This window comes from Wyeomyia smithii, chromosome 1 (genome assembly GCF_029784165.1).
Source record: "Wyeomyia smithii strain HCP4-BCI-WySm-NY-G18 chromosome 1, ASM2978416v1, whole genome shotgun sequence".
In the NCBI taxonomy this organism is placed as follows: domain Eukaryota; kingdom Metazoa; phylum Arthropoda; class Insecta; order Diptera; family Culicidae; genus Wyeomyia; species Wyeomyia smithii.
The window spans coordinates 139,711,051-139,732,289 of NC_073694.1; the positions used below are offsets into that span (position 1 = coordinate 139,711,051).

Sequence of the window (21,239 nt, forward strand, 5' to 3'; positions counted from 1 at the left end):
TGACGCTTTGTCGCAGTGAGCATTGGTTACTGATTTGCACCAGAACATAAATGTGCTGACACTGAGAATAATTCAATTTATCAACTCGTGAATAAATACCAATAATCTATGGCACAGATACAGACATTTTATATGTATTACATACACTTGTCAAAAAATCTGGCATCTCTCTCCATCATACCCGCCGTCTTGAAGCATTGTTTTCAATATAAATACTAACATAACACAACGTCATTACAAGTGCAATCTAAACAAACCATCATGGCTGACTATCACTTATAGGTAAATTACATCAAAATACGTTTAAAATTGTACTGCTTTTGAACATTTTGGCTTTCAAAATGTTATTTTTACATTTATTCAGGTATATTAAGGCTGTGTCTAGCATGGAATTTTTTTAAATTTCAAATTAAACCAATATAAATTCTATAGACTTTAAATTGCTCTATAAATGCTGTATACCACATTTAAATTTAGAGCAACTCTAAGGCAAAGCATTATATGTAGGGCATATACGTAGAAGAGTTTTTTTTCATTAAATGATGCCCTCTATCAGCCCTGAATTACTCCCAACAAGAAACCAATCCTCCCAGTATAATCCTTCTCATACCTATAGAGGAAGATAAATCAAAAGAAAACGAAAAGGAGAAAGGAAAACAGGAAGAAAAAGAGAAAAGGAAGAATAAAACTTAAATTAATCCACCTAGCGGTCAGACCCAGCCTTTCTCATTCAAATTTTTATTTGTTTAAATAGATTTACATGAAAGCTTCAATCTAATAAATGTATATTCACTCTTTAGGTTCTAAAATATTGATGTTGTAATCTTATACATATAAATGTGCAGTCCGGTCTGTCTGTCTGTCTGATCCATATAGGCTCGGAAACTACCAAACCGATCGACGTGAAAATTTGTATGTAGGGATTTTTGATACCGATAAAGGTTCCTATGATAAGTTGAGGCCCCTCCCTCTTCTGGAAGGGAGGGGTCACATACAAATGAAACATAAATTTCTGCACAACTCAAGAACAAACCAAGCAAATGAAACCGAATTTGGCATGTGGATGTTTTAAGGGGTAATAAAAATGTCCAAAATAGTTGGACGCCCCTCTCTTTTCTGGAAGGGAGGGGTTTCATACAAATGAAACACAAATTTCTGCACATCTCGAGAACTAACCGAGTAAATGGAACCAAATTTGGCATGTGAATGTTTTTAGGGGTAACAAATTTGTTCCATAATCGACCTCAAGCAACATTTTGGATTGTAAGATGGCAACTTCCGGTTTCTGGAAAACAGCCAAAAATGGCCGATTTCCACCCAATATAATAATATCCGGATCTAGAATGATACACAGGTGCTAAAATAGATCGAAATTGTCTTCAAATGTCGTTATGAATTTCAAAATGGCGACTTCCGGTTTCGGAAAAACAGCAGCAAACGACCAAATACCACCCAATATGGGTATTTCCGAAAAGCCACAAATCGACTTCAGACAACATTTTGAATTGTAAGATGGCAACTTCCGGTTTCTGGAAAACGGCCTGGAATGGACGATTCCCATTAAATATGAGTATCTTCGGAATCAGAAAGATGGACAGAAGCTAAAAATTAATCACAGACACAATCTTGAATTTTAACATGGTGACTTCCGGTGTCTGGCAAATAGCCGGAAATGACCAAATAACATTCAATATGAATGTTTTCGGAACCAGAATTACGCCCAGATGACAGAGATTGATTTCACAGGCAAAATGACGACTCTCGGTTTCTAAAAAACAGCCCAAAGTGACCAAATACCACCCAATATGAGAATCTCCGGAGCCAAAATGTTGCAAGAAGCTAAAAATTTACCTCAGACACCATTATCAATTGTAGGATGGCAACTTCTGGTTTCTGGAAAACAGCCAAAGGTGGCCGATTCCCGTCTAACATGAGTATCTCCGGATCTAGAATGATACACAGCAGCTGAAATCGACCAAAGACCCCATTTTGGATTCTAGGTTAACGACTTCCGGTTCCTGGGAAACAGTTGGAAATGATCGAATAACACCCAATATGGGTGTTTCTTCAACCAGAATGACGCTCAGAGGCCAGAAAATATCTTGAATACCATTTTGAAATCCAAAATGGCGACTACCGGTTTGTGAAAAACAGCTTAAAATAAACAAATACTATCCAATATGAGTATCTCTGGAACCAGAATGATGCAAGAAGCTAACAATTGACCTCAGGCACCATTTTAAATTGCTAAATGGCAACTTCTAGGAAACAGTCGATAAAACCAATCATTTTAAACGATTTGTTATTCGACTTTGATTATATCCTATGACCGATTCGTCGTGCATTTGCAGATTTTAAACACATCGCAAGGAACCAATGAATTTGGAAAGTTCAAATTGTACGATACCACATTTAAATTATGTTGAGGCCACATATACTGATCAAAGCAGGTATAGCTTTCAAAAGTCCTTGAATTTCTTTTCTTTCCATAACTTTTGAGCCACATATCAAATTGTTATGAAGTTTGTTATTTGTAAGTTTGAGAGATGACTCGTTCGTATGGCACTAGTTATGTTCAAATAAGTCACGTAATCTTTGAGATAATAGACTTTCGTTGTTTTATTGACAGTTTAACACATAACGGTTGCTTAAGTTCGATTATAATCAAATGAAACGGGAACGTATAGGGCAGCCAAAATTTGAAACCACGTGTTCAATCATAATTCATCAGTTAACGCTTAACTAGCCCGCTCATCTGATAATAATATTGATCAAATCGGTTTTGTAGTTTCTGAGATAATGAAGTTTCGTGGTTTTCACATCTCGGTACATTACAGACGAAGTTACAGTTCGATTAAAATAAATTCAATAGGGTGTTATGCGGCAGCTAGACTTATTATTTGACACTAATTTTGTGGAAATCGGTTCAACCATCTCTGAGAAAAGTGAGTGAGTCCAAGTAGTCTTCGGAATATGTTCCTTTTCATAGCTGGATTTCACATTTTTTAACATAACAGAAAAAGTAACAGTCCGATTACAAAAAAAAATCAATAGAGTCTTATGGGGCAACTAGAACTTCCATTTGACGCCGATTTTATGAAAATCGGTTTAGCCATCTCTGAGAAACATTAGTGAGATTAAACAGTCTTCAAAACACGTTTCTTTAAATAACTTTTGAACCACAAGTTGAATCCTAATGAAATTCAAAAGTTAAGGGTTTTTAAGGTAGCCCGTTCATTTGAAACCAATTTTGTTCAAATCGCTATTGTAGTTGTTGAGATAATGATGTTTCATGATTTTTACACACACATACACACACACACACACATACATACAGAATATGCTCAGCTCGTCGAGCTGAGTTGAGTGATTTATGCCATTGCAAGTGATTGCTATACCTTTCTAGGAGAAAGGCAAAAAGGGATAGCATTGCCTCTTAGATAACAATTTCCAATTTCATTTACTTTTCGGAAACATTTTCAAGCTACGATGTCGAAAAGTGAGAGACGAAGCAACGCGGGCCGGGTATCAACTAGTTTCCCATATGATTTACATAAGATTTTGCATACAATAATCTGTTGACGTTTTCCACAAAATTCACGATAACAGCGGACTTTGTCAAAATATAGTTTTAATACTCCAATATAACATTTTCAGAGAATATTATTCTCCAACAGATTAATAAAAATACATATGAGAATTTCGTTGCAATTGAACGAAGTGGTTAATTAAGAAAAATAGATTGCAAAAAATCAGCAGATGAATTGTAATAAATTCACTTCCGGAACAAACATGTACTTGTCTGGTAATATACATTTACTGCTTTGCCATTGTGGATTGACACTCATCCAAAGGTTAGACAAGCGACAGCAACCGATAAAAAGTTATATAACAAAGTATTCCTTTTACACACAATATCCAAAAACGTTGCCAGCAAACCGGCTAACTTCCAAGCAATGGGAGCACCGATTTGGGAGAGGCTCAATTGGATAAATTGATTCCGAATACAAAGTGTAATGTTCAGACATGATCCACCGATCTTAGATATAAGTTTTGATTTCAAAGAGATAAGGAACCATCACCCTCAACGAATAGTAGTAAGGATTAGTATTTAGTTATAAAGAGAAAAACTTTGATGTTAATGTTAGTCGTAGGCTTAAATGACATGTATTTTTAAATTGTATTTTTTAAAGAGAAAAGATGAGAGGGTTTTTATGCCTGTTTGAGGAGGAGCAGTCGGGATACAGGCTCTACTCAAGCTGGCTTTTCCCTACTCCAAAAGATATTCGGCCCCGTTATGCTTCGCGGTTGGGCCTAAATAAATATTAGAGTTTAAAAAAAAAAAAAAAGTGTAATGTTCAGCACCAAATATATGGCGCACACATGCACGCACGAAATGTGTATGCTTGCCAAATATCGTTCAAAGGATAACACCAATAACACCGAACATGGCTTCGGTGATTGAATAACATCCATTGAAATGTTGTTTGAGTACAGATTGTGTAATGTTGTTTAGTTTCAACAGAAAACATTCGCAATGAAATTACGTGGTACGTCTTTATGCGTAACGTTCGTGTTTTGCATTCGTGTGTAGTAAACACTCACCGATTGGCACGCGATTTCCTGCCCGTTGACAAACTTACCCAGGCTAACGGCAAAAGTAGTTGTTGAATGAATACTAAACACTGTCAGCCTAATACCTATGTAAGTATTTTGATTTTCACAACGCTTCCATATTTATCACGAAACTTCAATCACTGCTCAATTATTCATCTCACGACGCCCCCATATTCATCAATTACCTATCTTAATCCTATCTTAAATTCAGATACTGATTCAGGCAATGAATTTTTTTTCTTATGAACGGTACGCAGCTGAAAAGATATCAGGAACCAAAACTGACACTAAGTTTTTTTTGGTGCGAATACTGCTGTGAAGCGAAATGTTACTTTTATGGTACAAAATAATGATCTATTATTATCATGAATAATGTTATTATTCAGGTGGAGAAAGAATCAGGCAGTTAATTGTTTGCTAATCCGATCGTCTCTCAGTCCCAAGATGATTTGACTCGCAAGAAAAAAATGGAGCAACCAATTGGAACCGAGCTCACCGACGACAGATAACCTTACTATGAAGCATTCTCAGCTGTCTAAATTGCGTTTGGTAAAAAGGGCGTAATTTCTTGAGCCCCTTTTCTTTTCAACTACATACCAAGCTTTAACTAGGAATCTGCTGGAATTGTTTATGCACAATTCGGCAACCGAGGTATCCACTGCAGTGCTGTCGATTTATGTCAATTATGTCGGAATAATTCCAGTATGATTTTTCTATATTATCAAAAACTGATTTGGTAACTTTTGATTATCTTCAACGCAGTTAAACAGATGGAAATACATATAGTTGAAATTTAAGATTAATAAAAAGTCATCTCATATATTATTAATATTTAAAGCAAGTTGTTTAAAATTTGAGGTGAACATTTTATAGATAAAAGTGTTCTTAGTGCAGTCAGTGATAATGTTGAGTGTATAATATAAAAGGTGGTTCGCTAAGGATCAAAAAACCTTCGTTTGCTGCCTAACGAATCCCGTTGTAACCGTATCAACCAATTTTGAATTTAGAGCTTTTGAAAAGTTTTGGAGTATTTCACCTAAATTAGACTAAGAAGAATCCATTGCATGAATTAGGAGATTGATTTGATTAAAAAATGTGCGTTTTTCCTAGTTATCAATTGAGTTCCCATGTTGTATGAGATGAATGTGGAAGCTGAGATGAATAATGGAACAGTTCCCCTATGCGGAAGATCCTTCTGAATGTAAAAATAAATTTTATTGTGTGTGATAGGTGTTAAATTAAGAAACCCAACTTAATTTGAAGCTACTCATGAGGAGACTCTTTTAAATATTTTTCAGAATTATGACGCAATCTAAGCACAAATATCGTCGAAGTAGTCCCATACCCAACATAGGCACATTAACAACATCTGTGAAAAAACTGTTGAATGTATCTGATTCCTCACCCCAATTGAATGTTTAGGATTGCCGTTAGCTATTTTTTGTTGTTGAAAGAGACTGGATCCACTGCTACCATTATTTCAAACTAGAAGTGACTCCTGCTATCCAGATTATCTGGAAGAGACCTAGCAGCTAAGTATTATTAGTAGCACTTGATGGCGAATATTGTTATATTTCTTTCACAAAATCATTGCCCATATTGTTTTCTACAAGATATGAAGGTTTTCAGTACTTTAAAACTGTTATTTTACAAGGAATAGTGAAGTTTTGAAACTAAGGTAAAAACGACGTTTAGCAATCAGTGCGGGTGAAACCGGCACCCCTTGGGGGTAACACCGGCACCTAAGTTTGTTCATGAAATTACTCGAATTAACTGAACCAATTTGAATTTAGAAACCGCCGAATGAGAGATCTTTCATTTCTGTATGTTACTGTTGAATTTGGTTGTTGTCGGTTAGCTGGTTCTGGAGAGATTGCCGGAACAAGTTCCGGTGAACATTATGTATATCAATTAAAGAATTTGATACTCGGCAAGCCTATCATGTGGCACTTTAAATCATATTATTAACTAGTTTCATCGAAGCCAGGATCACATTGACCACACCGGAGCATATTTCAAATACCACCGGGAAAGCCGTCAGTTTTGTGACTTGATTCAGTACATTTGACACCTCTAATAACCCTTGGAATCATTCATAAATCACAGAAGAGCTTGAGTGCATGGTTCTAAGTCAATTAATTAATTTATTTATCAGCAAGACATCGGTTATAGATGAGAAATATGCGTCAGCTACATCCAACTAGCCTCAGACCATGTCAGGCTTACCCCACTCACTGGGTGACGGTGTTACCCCGGCAGCACACATTTGTTTAAAAAGATTATTTCTACAAATTTATCGTTTCAATTTACTTCAGATCGAATTCCTGTGATTGCTAACAATACAGGCAATAAATTGTAGAGCAACGAAAAATTATTTTAGTCTTTCCAAATGAATAAAAGCTTACGCTCCACTCACGAAAAATTACATCCGTTTACGCATAAGCTGCAGTAGCGTATGTTTTGTTTATTATTTTGACGTTTGACGTTTCATGGTGGCTACGATGTGTCTTAAAATGTCTAAAATATTAAATACCAACACTTCACATATTTCAAAACACAGTTAATTAGCGTTTTCTAGTAAAATCCTAGGGGTGACGGTCTTACCCTCAGTGCCGGGCTTACCCCCAGTACCCCTACAGGACAATTGCACGGCTAGCTTATGATTCAACCGGGACTAGCAGTCTTGTCCAAGATGGTATCGTTTCTCAAAGCCATCTGTGAATTAATGTGAACTATTATAGTTGAAGTCACACCTATTTTTCATATTGTCATATATATTTTGTTGGCACCGGTAGGCCGTCCAAGAATATCTAGTAGCTATCAACAATATCCTTCAAATGCAGCTAGAAGCATCCGCCTATGAAACATATTTTCTGAGCGTTTTAGAAAGCTTGTGAAAAATAGAATTTTACTTGAACTCTAGAGCTTACTACTAGACTATCATGTAATATAATTATATAAAGTTTTTCAATTCATTTAAAGTCAGTAAAACTGAGTTATATTGGAAAACTGTCCATGAAACAAATTTAGCACAACGGTAAACACGAAAATCATCTCAAACAACCTTTTAAAAAGCAATTACTGTGAAATGAATAAGTGTGTCAAATTCTCATTGCTCTTGTTACTGCAAAGATAATTGAAATTTTCATTCCACTTCCGAAGAAATTTATGGCATATTTCTGAGAGGAACATAACTAACGATGACGTTTGCTCGTCTGCTACTGATACTAAAACTCTAAGAGTTATAAAGTTACCAATCGAATGATTCATTTCAGAATCCACATCAGCTGCCGATGGTAGACTCTATCAGGTTATTATTTCTTCGGAAGCCATTAGATATATGCCTTTCACATTCTCATATGTGTATGCGCTTGAGCTTTGGCTTGTAGTTATGATAAGAGCAGTTATGAAGAAAAACAATAAATCGGATGTCAAGTATTTTCTGTCCTGACTATTGCTGATTTCAAATTGTAGCATGGATTCGATTAAACCGAAAAGAAAGTTGCTGAGTAACTAAGAATTGATCAGAGAATATTGTTAATTTTTGGAGTGTGTTCTCAAACTATTAAAATTTCAGTAATTTGATAGTCATCTAAATTTAATGAAAATAAATAGTATATATGCCAGTGTTAAAACTAATTGTTTGATTTGTTTTAAATTTAACCAAAAGTGAAAAATCGTGTCGAACAATCGAAATCTTAAAGTGGTTCGTTTTCCCGCCGTTTTCTGCCAGAATTGGAACCTAGCTACTGGGGTCGGTCATGAGAGTACACTTTCCAATAACGAATCGCGATTTAAAGGTTTACCGAGTCATCAGCTCATTGGTCGATCGAGCCGCTTTACAGCAAGACATCGACAATTTAGTATTCTGGTGTAACTTGAATGGCATAGAGATGAACGCGACGAAGTGTAGAATAATTAGCTCCACCAGGACGCGGACGCAGCAACACTACGAGTACAGAGCGAATGGTTTCAACCTAGAACGTGTTTCCTCGATACAGGACTTAGGAGTTACCTTCAACAGTAAGCTCTGTTTCAACGAGCATATCACAGCGACAACGTGTAAAGCGTTCGCCCTACTAGGTTTCATCCGTCGAAATGCTCGCGACTTCAGCGATGTATATGCTCTCAAAACACTCTATTGCTCGATTGTGCGAAGCGTTCTTGAATACGCTGTTCAAATCTGGGCACCCCATCAAGAAGCCCAAATCACTCGCATAGAGAGTATACAACGGTGTTTTCTCCACTCCGCACTACGACGACTACCTTGGGTTGAGCCTCGAAGATTACCACCGTATGATCAGCGATGCCGATTAATTAGACTGGAACCCTTGCATCAGAGACGCATATTTTTGCAACGCATATTCGCTTTCGACATACTGAGCAATCGCGTCGATTGCCCTGACCTACTACAGCAGGTAAATATCTACGTGCCAGCGCATCGATCACGACCACGCTCACTGTTCTGGACAACTAGACATCGAACAGTATTCGGACAAAACCATCCTCTGGAGAAATGTTTCACTCTACTAAGTAATAGCGACGCTTTTGATTTTAATATAACTAGACAACGTTTTATAATTAGTATAAGGTATAATAACTAGTCAGTCTGTACAGCTTGAACTGGAGACGAAAAGAAATAAATAAATAAATATATAGACAGCAGCCCTGTGTGAAGACGGATGATTGAGCAGTGGAGCCAGAATACGTTCGTCTTGAATTTATACAGTGATTGGTTTTCTCTTTCCGCAAGCATAGAATGCGAATGAAAAGTTTTGCTTCGTTGGTATTTTTCCAGTGCAGAGCATCGGAACGAGCCTTTGAATTCGGTCGGTGGTTGCAGATTGCAGCTTTTCATCGGCAGTGATGAACTGCAACCTTTGTATTCTTTTGCTAGTCTTGCTAGCGTAAGCTCAATGATGGTATTTTCGATTGGAAACCGGTTTGATGGAAACCGATACATTTCGTGCTCGATATACCTCGAGTGGGATCAACGTAATTTGGTTGGGGTTCACTGACGAGCGGGGGTTGAAATGGATTCGAACAGAAAATTTGAGATGTGGGTGCCACAGTTCAATTTTTGAACCTTTGTCTGTGGCTAATTGGCTCAGACCTCTTTGGTTCAGATTTTTTTCAATTTGGCGGTTCATCGCCAATAATAGAATTCTGAGAAAACATTGAGTTGTCTCCTTTAAAGATTGCTCTACCGGTTTCATGTAAAGACTATAAGGTTGTGGGAAGATGGTTGGTAGATACAATTGGACAGTTGACTTCGTCAAGACGATAGTGAGGAGAAGTCGTTGTATACTCTGTTTAGCAGAGCTTTAAGAAATAAACCAAACTACACAATGCCAATTATTCAAACTACTGCTTTGTGCTGCACTCTATATTTATTGTCGCTCATATCAATTATAGAAACAGTAACGGTAACATAGCAGGGTTTTTCATACGAAACTGTTTAATGTTTTTCATTGAGAAAAATTATTTTTTGGTACAAAATGGCAAAACAAACTATGCCAGCACGATTCACGTTCCAACTAGCCAAACCACAACCATTGCCATCGCCAACGTCGTCGTTATCGTTTCGTTGTTGGTTAGTTCGCCATGGATAAAGCTAAAAGAAAATGCCATCCAAAAAACTGCAAACCACACAGCTCGGTGGACACAAACAAAATGAAAGAAAAACTTCTCCACTAGCACACCTCTCACCGATTAAATCCCAAACGGATTCACTAGCGACCGAGCAGCGAGCCCACACCCGTCGACATCCGGTAAATTGAGCCGTTCTGCCGTCCGAACTCTGGCCCGTTTGTAGCAGCTTTCCTGAACAGCAGCAACGTCATCATCATTTAACGTATTGGATGTTGTCGTCGATATAGAGCAGGTATATGTGGATTCTAGGTCATCCTTTTCGATTGCAACAGAGCGCAGAATGACTCTGACAATATTTTTATCCAATCGGTTGCCTCCTGTTCACGGTTGGTCGAATCGATGGATCGTTTCTTTTGTAAAAGTGGAAAGCTTAGGCTGTGATCGGTTGCAAAGGGCTGTACCATCACGTATCGAATTATTATTCTATTCATTTATATGCTACACCTTCCCACTGCTTTCGCAGGAAAATGTCTTCAAATGATGTTCCATGGAAACCCGTTGAAGCTTTCATGAAAGAGATTCATAAGGTACTTAATAGAAGAGACTACCCACTTTAAAATGAACACCTTTTTTACTCAAAAAAACACGAAATTTTCCACTTAAACTAAACTTAGTATCTCAAAATACAGAATGATTTAAATGGAAAAAAAAAATTTTTCCTTTCTTTCATTCAAACAAGTAATTTTTTTTCGATAAAAAGCTTTGAAGGATTTTATTGAGTGAATGATTCGTTTTTGATCGACTTTCAAACAGAGTCGGCAGGTTCGATTATAAAAGTCCCTAAACAATAACACTGGTCAACTCAGGTTCAGTCCTAGAGCTCAAACTAGAAAAAGAATGAATGATTATAACTCTTCAACCGTTTCTGGCAGTTTTGGTGCCCCTAACCAGCTCGGAAGTTCGGCAAAAGGCCGCAGAGTAATTGCTCTCCGGGTGCGTTGCATCTAGGTTTGCTTACGGGAAAACTTCATTCCAGTCTCTGAACACTTTACGCACTTTCAAGCTGGCTATGAGCATCAGAGGGACGTAAAAATGCTATAATCTTTCATTTATTTTCAGTTGGACTCTAGGTCAAATCTGTGTTGACAAATGGTCGACATAGGAGGAAAAACGGCTGAACTATGAAATGCGGTGTCTCGCCAGATACACCCAGAGGTGCGTTGGCCTAAAACCGGAAAACGTGAATTCCGGGCGGTTGATCTGGCCGCGGGCGCTTCTTCAAGTACCACAACCACTACAGCGGCGGAGACAGAGCGGAACGGGGCATCGGTTTCGTGCTATGTACTAGGAAACCAAATGAAGTGTGTCATTAGGTGGAGGCCTATTAATGACCGTCTGTGCGTATTGAGGATCAAGGGCAGATTTTTCAATTACAGCCTTATCAACTAACGTGTCGATAAACGACAAATGATAAAAGCTATTACGTAAAGAAGGGATTCTTATGAGCTTCTTGAGAAAACGTACGGAGAGTGCTCACAACACGACAAAAAAAATTTTATCGGAGATATGAACGCACAAGTCGGACGAAAGGAGTTTTTTCGCCCCGTTATTGGTAGGAAAAACCTTCACTCTACCACCAATGACAATGGCTTGAGGTAGATAAACTTCACCGCTGCTGGAGGAATGGCCATCTGTAGTACCCATTTCGCACGTCTGAACATTCGAAAGCACACCTGGAGAGAACCCAATTGAGGCCTGCTCCCAGATCAACCACATGCTGATCGACGGCCGGCACTTTTCAGATGTCAAAGAAGTGCGATCTTTCCGAGGGCCAAACATTGACGGGGATCACAATCTCGTGGTAGGCAAGATTCGCGCCCGGCTGTCCAACGTATTTAATCGAGATCGGCGAGGAAGATAGTCTGAACTCTCAGGTCTGAACATCCAGAGATTATCAGAGGAAGGAGTTACTGCAGAGTATACCCGGAATGTTAAAAGACGGCTCGGTACACCGGCTGGGGTGGATCTGAACGAGCAGCGGAAGCACATTTATGATGCGGTCAGGTAATCTTGTGACGCGTCAGCTGTGGGAGAAATACCAGGAGGCAGGAGCTGGAGACTTCACCGCCGTAAGAAACGTGAGCACTACGATCGCGTCCTCGCGGACACATCATCATTCTTCACCAGGCACGACACGAGAACGATTAATGGAATCACGAACCGAACCATGCCAGTACCTGCCATGTGTAATGACTAGAGGTGGGCAATCCGCTCACGAACTGATCTAAAGAGCTGGTTCTTCAAAGTGAGTGAGTGATCTATCGCTCTTTTTTAAAGAGCGGTAACTCACCCCTTACTTCAAGCAAAAAGCTGAAGTTGATCAGACACGGCAAGCGAGAACCATATGCTTTTACACCCCAAGCGCAAAGCGGCGTGCGACACTGCAATAGAACTCCCAGAAAATAGCTGCCGCCGGCTGCCTGCTTTCCTATGCATAACACACACCAGCCACGGGAATAAAAAATAAAATCTACTTGCCACAGTTCACACACAGCACACGGGCTGGCTAACGCCGGGATGCACACGAAAAGTGTAACGAAAAGAGTGAAAGAACTGGTTCACTGATCTTATGAATCTATGCAGACATTCCGCTCGCGAGCTGATCAGAAAATCAGTTCTTCAAAAGATCGAAGTCTTCTGATCGCGAGCGGATTCCCTGAGAGCTGAACAAAAGAGCCAGTTCTTCTGAGAGCGAAAGATTTCGCTCTTTCAAAGAACTGAGTCTTTTGATCAGCCTGCGAGCGGATTGCCAGAAGATCAGTGAATCAGTTCTTTCGTTCTTTTCGTTCCACATCCATTCGTGTGCATACTCGGCGTTAGTCAACCCGTGTACCTGTGTATGGACTGTTGCAGGTTGTTTTTTTTGCATGCTCTTGCGGCTGGATGGTGGCTGGGTGATGGGAAATGCAGGTTATGCATATCAGGGCAGACGTTTGGTGGCAGCTTGTTTCTGGGAGTTCTATTGTAGTTTTGCGTACGACCTTGCGCTTGGCAAATAGAGTGTAAAGCTTTCAATGGCTCTCGCTTGCGGTGTCTGATAATAAGCTACACTGATAAAAACCAAAAATTATGTAGGAACGAAAAGAGCGAGTGAGCTGTTAAAAAGAACTAGTTCATCTTGGTGAGCGGAACCGCTCTGATCCGCTCACTATAGTAAACCATTTTTCCCACCTCTAGTAATGGCAGGAAGGGGTACCTGATTACCAATGAATCGAAGGTGGCCAGGCGTTGGAAGCAACATTTTGAAGTGGCGATGTAAGGTAAGGAAGGAGAATCGTCAAGAGGAACAAGATAAAAATTGGGGAAGATGAATGAGCTGCGGACCCACCAACATTGGATGAGGAAAAATGCCTTCAAAGTTACCTATTTCAGAAACGGAGAGAAATAGTTTTTCTGAATATTTTGGAATATATAAAAACCTACTAAAGCTATCATGATATGTTCACATATGATTGAAAGCTCATTAAATTAGTTTCCTAAAACAAGATGGGTAATGGATTTCAACCCTACAGAGTCAGTCGCAGGCCACATTGAAAATATGCGTAATTTTCCTAATTTTGACCATCAAAAACATTAAATGTAAGCACGTGTAAGCACAGCACCTGATAGTGTGTCTGAGAGCCCTACTTGTGCCCTTCAAGAATAGGTGTTTAAAGTTTGCGGAAAATTTGCGTTTTGGTAGAAAAAGATGATTGAGAATTTTCCATTTTTTGAATTTTTGGGTGATTTATCAACAAAGTTTTTCGTATATTATAGCAATTTGGTTCAAAACACACTAAAAAACGTGAAATTATTAGATTAATTGGTTTATTAGAATATACGTTGTTTTAAACATATGTTAAAAGTTTGAGTTAAATTTGCGTTTTTGTAGAAAAAGGTAATTTAAAATTTTTAATTTTTCATGTAATTTTTTGGAGTTTTATGAAGACTCATCAACGTGTGTCATAGCAATTAGGTTCAAAAATATACTGGAAAAACTTAAAATTAGTGTGATTATTCGGTTGTACACACTTAAGTAAAAAAAATATTTTTTTCATTTTGTTTGAAAAAAAAAAAAGTTAATATTAGCAATAAATTGGTTTTCGCGTGTATCGATGTTTTTTTACCAACCCAAAGTTTTGTTCTGAAATTTATTTTGTTAACCCATTACAACACCGCTAAAAGACTCAGCGATTATTCATGTTAAATCATACTTAACCGAATAAAAAAATGAATTATTATTAGTCTTATTATTAGTGTTGTAATTTATTAGTGTTTGTTTTATGAAAACACGGCCATGAAACACCACACGCAAACTTCAAAACAAATGGAGGTTCTCATGGTCGAACTTTCCAACCTGCAGTCAGATGTTTCATACACAAAATTGCATTGAGTTAACCGTCAATCTCACAACTACTCCCACGCATAAACCCGCAATCTCACACATATTGTTATACTCTTGAATCATGCGGCTCATGTCTTTTATGGCTGACTGATTCTAGTTCATTCCTTTGAGTGATTGCTTGTGTATGTGGAGGAAACAAAGTTTTATGTGTGCTTTACAGTTCTGAAGTTTTATTCAAGTGTTTTACGAAGAAGTGAGCAATGTCTTACGAGGAAGTTCATAAGATCGATTTAGTGAGTTTGTTCATACAACCTAGAACAGAAAATGTTATAAATGATTGCATTGAATTGATCAAGCACCGCTGTAAAACAGTTTGTCACAAACAAGACCATAGAAAACTGTATCAACATTTGCTGGCTCTACAATCGAGATTTGCTAAATCGTTTCGTCTTCAGTAGTTTTGTTTGAATTGAATAGCTTTACAACTTTGCTGAAGAAACCATATCTCTTGAATGCTCCTATCAGAAGTTAGATTCGTGCGCCATCTCTGCGGACAAATCGCGAACTAACTCTCAAAGCCATAAGAAGCGTTTTACTATTATGTGTATCTTTACTGAAAAAAGTAATCGTTTATCTCGTTCCACTAACGAGTTATTTACGTTTATTGGAAAACACAAGACATTTGCCTCAGTTTAGGTGGTTTATAGACAGCCCCTTGTCAGTACAAAACTTTTCTTATATGTCATAATCATCTGCAGTGGAAAACCAAGAATTTGGCACAAAAAATGAATTTTGGCCGGAAATTTCAATTTTCCGACCATTGTGCAACTGTTGCGTGCGACACTTGGCGGTTTCACAACAAGCCTCAGGACGGGCGAATTTTCGGACGCGTTTGTGATGTTAAATGGTTTGAAGCAAAGTGACGGGCTCTCTAACTTGCTGTTTAACATAGCTTCAGAAGGTGCAATATGAACGGCAGGTGTGCAGAGGAGCGGTGCTCTCATCACGAAGTCCCACATGCTTCTAGGCTTCGCGAACGACATTGATATAATTGGTGTTAACCGTAGAACAGTTGAGGAGGCCTTTACGGCTCTCAGAAGGGAAGCTCACCATAGAAGGGACTCACCATAAACACTGCCAAAACGAAGTACATGGTGGCTGGCAAAGAGCGTGGTAATTCTGCGGGTGTTGGTGCTGCAGTGGGGATGGATGGGGATACTTTCGAAGTGGTCGACGAATTTGTTTATCTTGGTACACTCGTGACAACGAGATGAAGAGACGATTGCGACAGCGAATAGGGCTCATTACAGATTTTGTAGCCAGATTAGGTCCCGTAAAGATTCGTACGAGATTTTCGTTCTATAGGACTCTGATCCTCCCGGTGGCGCTCTACGAACATGAATCGTGGACGTGAAAGGAAGCCGATCGACGAGCACTAGGAGCCTTCGAGCGTAGAATCCAGCTAGAACTAGAAAATGGGGTCTTGCGCAGGCGCATAAACAAGAGCTATACGAAGTATACAAACACGCTGATACTGTCAAGCTGATGAAACACGGCAGGTTACAGTGGGCTGGCCACGTAAAACGTACGGCGGATGAGCGGCCGACAAAGATAATATTTAGCAGAGAACCGGATAGAGGCCGACGACTCCAAGGCAGACCTCGCACGCGCTGGATGTGTGCTGTCGACGAGAATACCAGAACAGCGGGTGTAAAAGGAGACTGGAAAGGAACAGCCCAGGACCAAGTTTTGTGTAAGCGTATTCTGGATTCTGCATAGGATCTTAACGATCTGTCGCCATAAAAGTAAAGTAAGTCAGAGGAAAAAATTGCCTTTGAGTTAAAACTGGAAAAAATGAAAAATCATAGCTTTTTAACTTTTTGACTTTTTGCCCCTATCCAAGTCGGAAATATATAAAGTCTTCCGATGCTTACAAGAAAATTTCCCGCAAGCAAACGTCGAGTTTCACGAAATTAACCGAAATTGAGAACACATTTTTTTAATAAATAGATACAAATTATGATTTCTGAGCCAATATTTTTGCAGTTTTAGACTCTAATTAAGGACCGGAAATGCTTCAAAACTTTGACCGTATGAAGTTTGGAAAAATCTATAGTTTACTATAATTTTCCCAATTTCCGGAATTTTCTTGAAAATTTTCCACTTAAATAAACTCCATATATCTTTAACCTTTCTGTTTAAATATGAATTAATAAATAAAAAGATATAATTTAAACTTATAAATTTTAGTCATTTTTTGAAGAATTTCGAGAAAAATTTCGTTCAGTTTCGGAAACATCGAAATTTCGCGAAACTTCGCACAGCCTTAGAAGAAACGAACCCGGTAAAAATAATTTAAAAGCAATAATCCTTCAATAGTTGAACTTTTGAACTTCAACTGATGTTAAGTAGTTCAATATATGCTTTGTTCGAAATAAGGTTCAAACGAGAAAAAAAATAGTTTTCTGTTCATCATACATTCGCAACCACTCGCCAACGAATATAAAACAGAAAAAAATTGCATCAGCAGCAAAACTGTGGAATAATCTATGCAGTTTTACAACAGTAGCCGTCCTTCTTGCGTCCAGAACTATTTATAGGGGAGACATACTTTATATAGAGATGTCGGGATGATGGATGCGATCCTCACACTTCATCAACTAAAATCTATTTTTTGTGGGCGTTGGACGGTTGGAGTACGACATATGCCACCGACTAGATGCTACGGTTTTTTGCGTATCTTGGACCATATAGAATTTCATCCCGTGATACGCAGTCGCTCATGCAGGGTGCACAAAACTTGTACTTTAGTTGATTATTATTCATCGCCAATCGACCTAAACACATCATATATCTTGATTGGATTAGATTTCAACGGATTTTCAATAAACCTAACTGGAGCGGACCCAAAGTAAAAAAAACTTCCATCTAAAATTTAAATCACAACCAAACACCGTAACAGCAAAAATAAAAAAGTCGGACAATCAGAGCGAAAAACTCAGTTGAAAAAAAAGCATCAATTCAATATGCTTATTGGTTCCTTTTGTAAGCCACCGTACCAAGTACCCCCATGTAGCAGCCCTACATAATTTTAGTTCTTGCGTTCAAATATTTCATCAAAATGAAATCTTCAATGCAACGCTCTCGCTTACATGGAAAATATAACACAAACTTTCTGTCGCTCGCCGCTATCCAGGTCGGAAAATAAGCGACCGAATCGCAGGACTAAGCAGCTTAATAGGTACGCCCAGTTTCAATCCACTCTGATTTATTGAACCAACGCGCACGCTAGAGCAACACGCCTATCCGTGGTCCACCCGGCAACGGCTCCCCGCACGTATGACGGGATAACGGAGGACGTTAAAAATTTGAATGATTCCATGTTTATATATTGATATTTTCGTGTTTGATATTTGCACAGCGGCCGGCCCGGCCGCCTCGTCGCGTTGGAAAGCAATTTTTGAGAGATGCATTTTTTTCCATTTTTGCTGTTTCGTTGCGGTATTCTGCACCAGCTTCCGGTTTGATTGAACTCATCTTTTTTTTCTATGAGGTCGAAAATATTTTCCCTCTTTCTCTATCTCTCTTTATTTTTCCATCACTATCTCACTGGCCCAGGTAGGATTTTCAATAATGTTTTCCTACGTATTTCACTATGCACGGTTTGTATTACTGCATGATGGAGTCCATTAAGGATTAATCTCGAACTCGCTCTGATATTTTTTTCCTCCAATGAATAAAAAACTACACCGCAGGATTGGGTAATAAACTCACCGAAAGCGATTTCATAGTGCTCTACAAGTCGACCGAAAAAAGTAACCTCTCGTACAGGATAAGCACGTCCGGAAATATCGAGAATAGAAAGCAACTGACAACCCGGCAAAATAGATACAGATCGTACACGGCGCGAATCAATGGAAATAGTGACTGCACTTTTGAGAAACCAATTTGCTTTTATATCGACCAATTAATTTGCCAGAAACACCCCCACAATTGTCGTTTGATAAGCCCCCACCGGACAATCTCCGATGACGGAGGGATCCAAAATTCGATGCAATTGCGAATGACGAATAAAAAACAGGCAGCCAATCGTCTGATACAATGCAACGGCACCTGAATATCAATGAGAATACGTACGATTATATGTCGAAGTTGACAATCGATTGGCGATGCGGAGGGAGACCTGACCAATTGTGCACGACGGGCATGGCAGGCCTGCGGTTTGTTTATTTTGGCAGCACTGCTGTTTTGCTGAAAAGATTTTTGCGATAATTTAAATTGTAAATTCATTGGGATTGTTTCCGACAACAGTGATGAAAAATTTTGCCAATAGAAATATAAACAATCATGGAATTCAGAGTAACGGAAGCTATAACAAAACTTCAATCAACCGAAAAATCCTAATTTTGTCGATGTTTTGATTAGTTTAAACGATTTCAATAACACATTGTTTAACGATAATAGCGTCGCCGTGCGTTTTTTGTGCTCGTATTGGTATTCAGATGAACTGTAAAATCCACTTCAAACTTACTTAATGTACAGCGTGCGTTTGATATTTCTGGACTGAATTTCAAACCTCTATACTTAATCCTGGCGAAGCACGATCAGCATATTTGGTAACACCATAAAGCAAGTGTTTATAGATGTCTGTGAAATATAAGACAACTGTCAAATATAAACAGATGATAATATAAGAGACTATTCGCTTGTCGGTTGTCAAGTTACTGTGCGCCAGAATAGACCATTTTACGAGACGTTTCTAAACCTAATGAATGCATTAAATTTTGATGAAAAGCACGGAACCGCTGATATAACGCACATAAAAGCATCATCAACATTAGCAGGATCCGTGACACCTGTCAATTCATGAAATGGTCTATATGGGGCCATGAAATAATAAATCTTGTAAACTAGTCGAGATCTCATCAGTCAGGTAATACAGACAAAACAAACTAAGAAAACACAGCGATAGTTTATGGAAAAAAATCCTGGCTTTTATCTACTGGACTATTTTCTGTGGGCCGTCGTTGAACAGGATATCTATAGAGCCCCTCATACAATAATCCAAATTTAGTTTCGGAGAGTAGTTTTCGGAAGTAAAAAACTACAGGTATCAAGAAAACTGACGACTGTTCCGAATAAAATCATTGAAAAATATCAAGTTGTTTGAATGAATACGATAAACTGACCGACAATAATATCACAGACTAACACTTTGAGCAAATGTTAATGGATATTAACAGAAGTTTATGTAAGTAACACTAGCTTTCTAGCAAACGTACATGTTTCAAATTGGGAGCCGCAAAAATGTCTGAGAATGTATCACATAATTTGATGATATCCTGGAATGGTTCACGGAATGTCTATTTTCCAATCTAACCAATCATTCTGCATACGTATTGGTTAACTCCACCCATTCTCACGTTTTCCACATTGAATTCGGCGTACCTCAAAGCAGTTTGTTTGGCCCCAATATATTCAATATACGCTCTGATGTCATCGAGCAAATTATTTTATATTATCTTATATCTTATATCTTATATATTATCAGACTATAAGATGTTGCAAGAAGATTTGAACATTCTGATGATTTGCTGTCATAACAATGGCATTCGTGTTAACATGCATTATCATATCCTTCATTCACTACAACGAGTCAATTGAAAATTGGCATTCTGAGGGTCTCAACTGAGTGCAATTTATTTGTGATCTGGGAGTTTCGACATCATATCACGTAACTTTGCGACGGCGGAGGAAACTTACGCCCGACTGAAAGCCGAAGCTGGATGGATCGGACTACGAGTAAATGCGTCGAAAACAAAACACATGAGAGCGAGAGGCTTAGAGAAGAACAACATCGGCCTCCCAACTCAAGTCTTTGTAGACGGTGATGAGCTTGAGGTGGTCGACGAGTTCGTGTATTTGGGGTCACTGATGACCGCCGACAATAACACCAGCAAAGAGATCCAGAGACGCATCCAGGCAGGAAATCGTGCCTACTTTTCACTTCGGAAGACAATTCGACGTAATCGAGTGCGACGACGCACGAAGTTGACGCTGTACAAAACCCTGATAAGACCGGTAGTCCTCTACGGGATCGAGACAACAACGCTTCTCGCGGAGGACCTTGACGCTCTTGGAGTTTTCGAACGGAAGGTGCTGCGAACTATCTACGGTGGAGTAAAGACGGACGACGGAGAATGGCAACGGCGCATGAACCATGAACTGCACCCCAATAGGTTGCGGTGGGCCGGTCACGTCTTAAGGATGCCGGACGACAACCCTGTGAAATCACTTCTCTTCAGCAACCCCACCGGCACCAGAAATAGAGGGGCGCAGCGTGCACGATGGCTCGACCAGATCGAAGGAGACTTGCGGGTGATGAGACGCCTGGGGAACTGGCGAAACACAGCCCAAAACCGAGCAACATGGTAACAAATTCTTGATACAGCACGAGCCACCTCGCCCCTCGTCTGATTGGTAAGGTATGTTAAGGGAGTTACTATTGATTCAAAACTTAAATTCAATGAACACATTGGAATCATCACCACAAATGCATTTTCTGTTTTGAGATTTATTTGATTTATGTAAGTGACATGGATTTTCATAATACAGTGTATACAAAAAAAAAAGTTACAACTTTTTT

The 21,239-nt window shown here is 38.9% G+C and overlaps 2 protein-coding genes across 9 annotated transcripts in view; one reads left to right on the plus strand and one right to left on the minus strand.

Moving 5' to 3' along the window:
* The window catches only part of LOC129718533 (uncharacterized), a 51,439-nt gene extending 32,935 nt beyond the window's left edge, over positions 1 to 18,504 (minus strand). The window contains exon 1 of the mRNA XM_055669400.1: positions 18,368 to 18,504. Coding sequence (XP_055525375.1) covers positions 18,368 to 18,382 — 15 coding nt within the window. The 5' untranslated portion in view covers positions 18,383 to 18,504. The remainder of the gene's footprint in view (positions 1 to 18,367) is intronic.
* LOC129718530 (uncharacterized) overlaps positions 1 to 21,239 on the plus strand; it is a 442,955-nt gene that overhangs the window by 243,391 nt on the left and 178,325 nt on the right. The window lies entirely within an intron of this gene.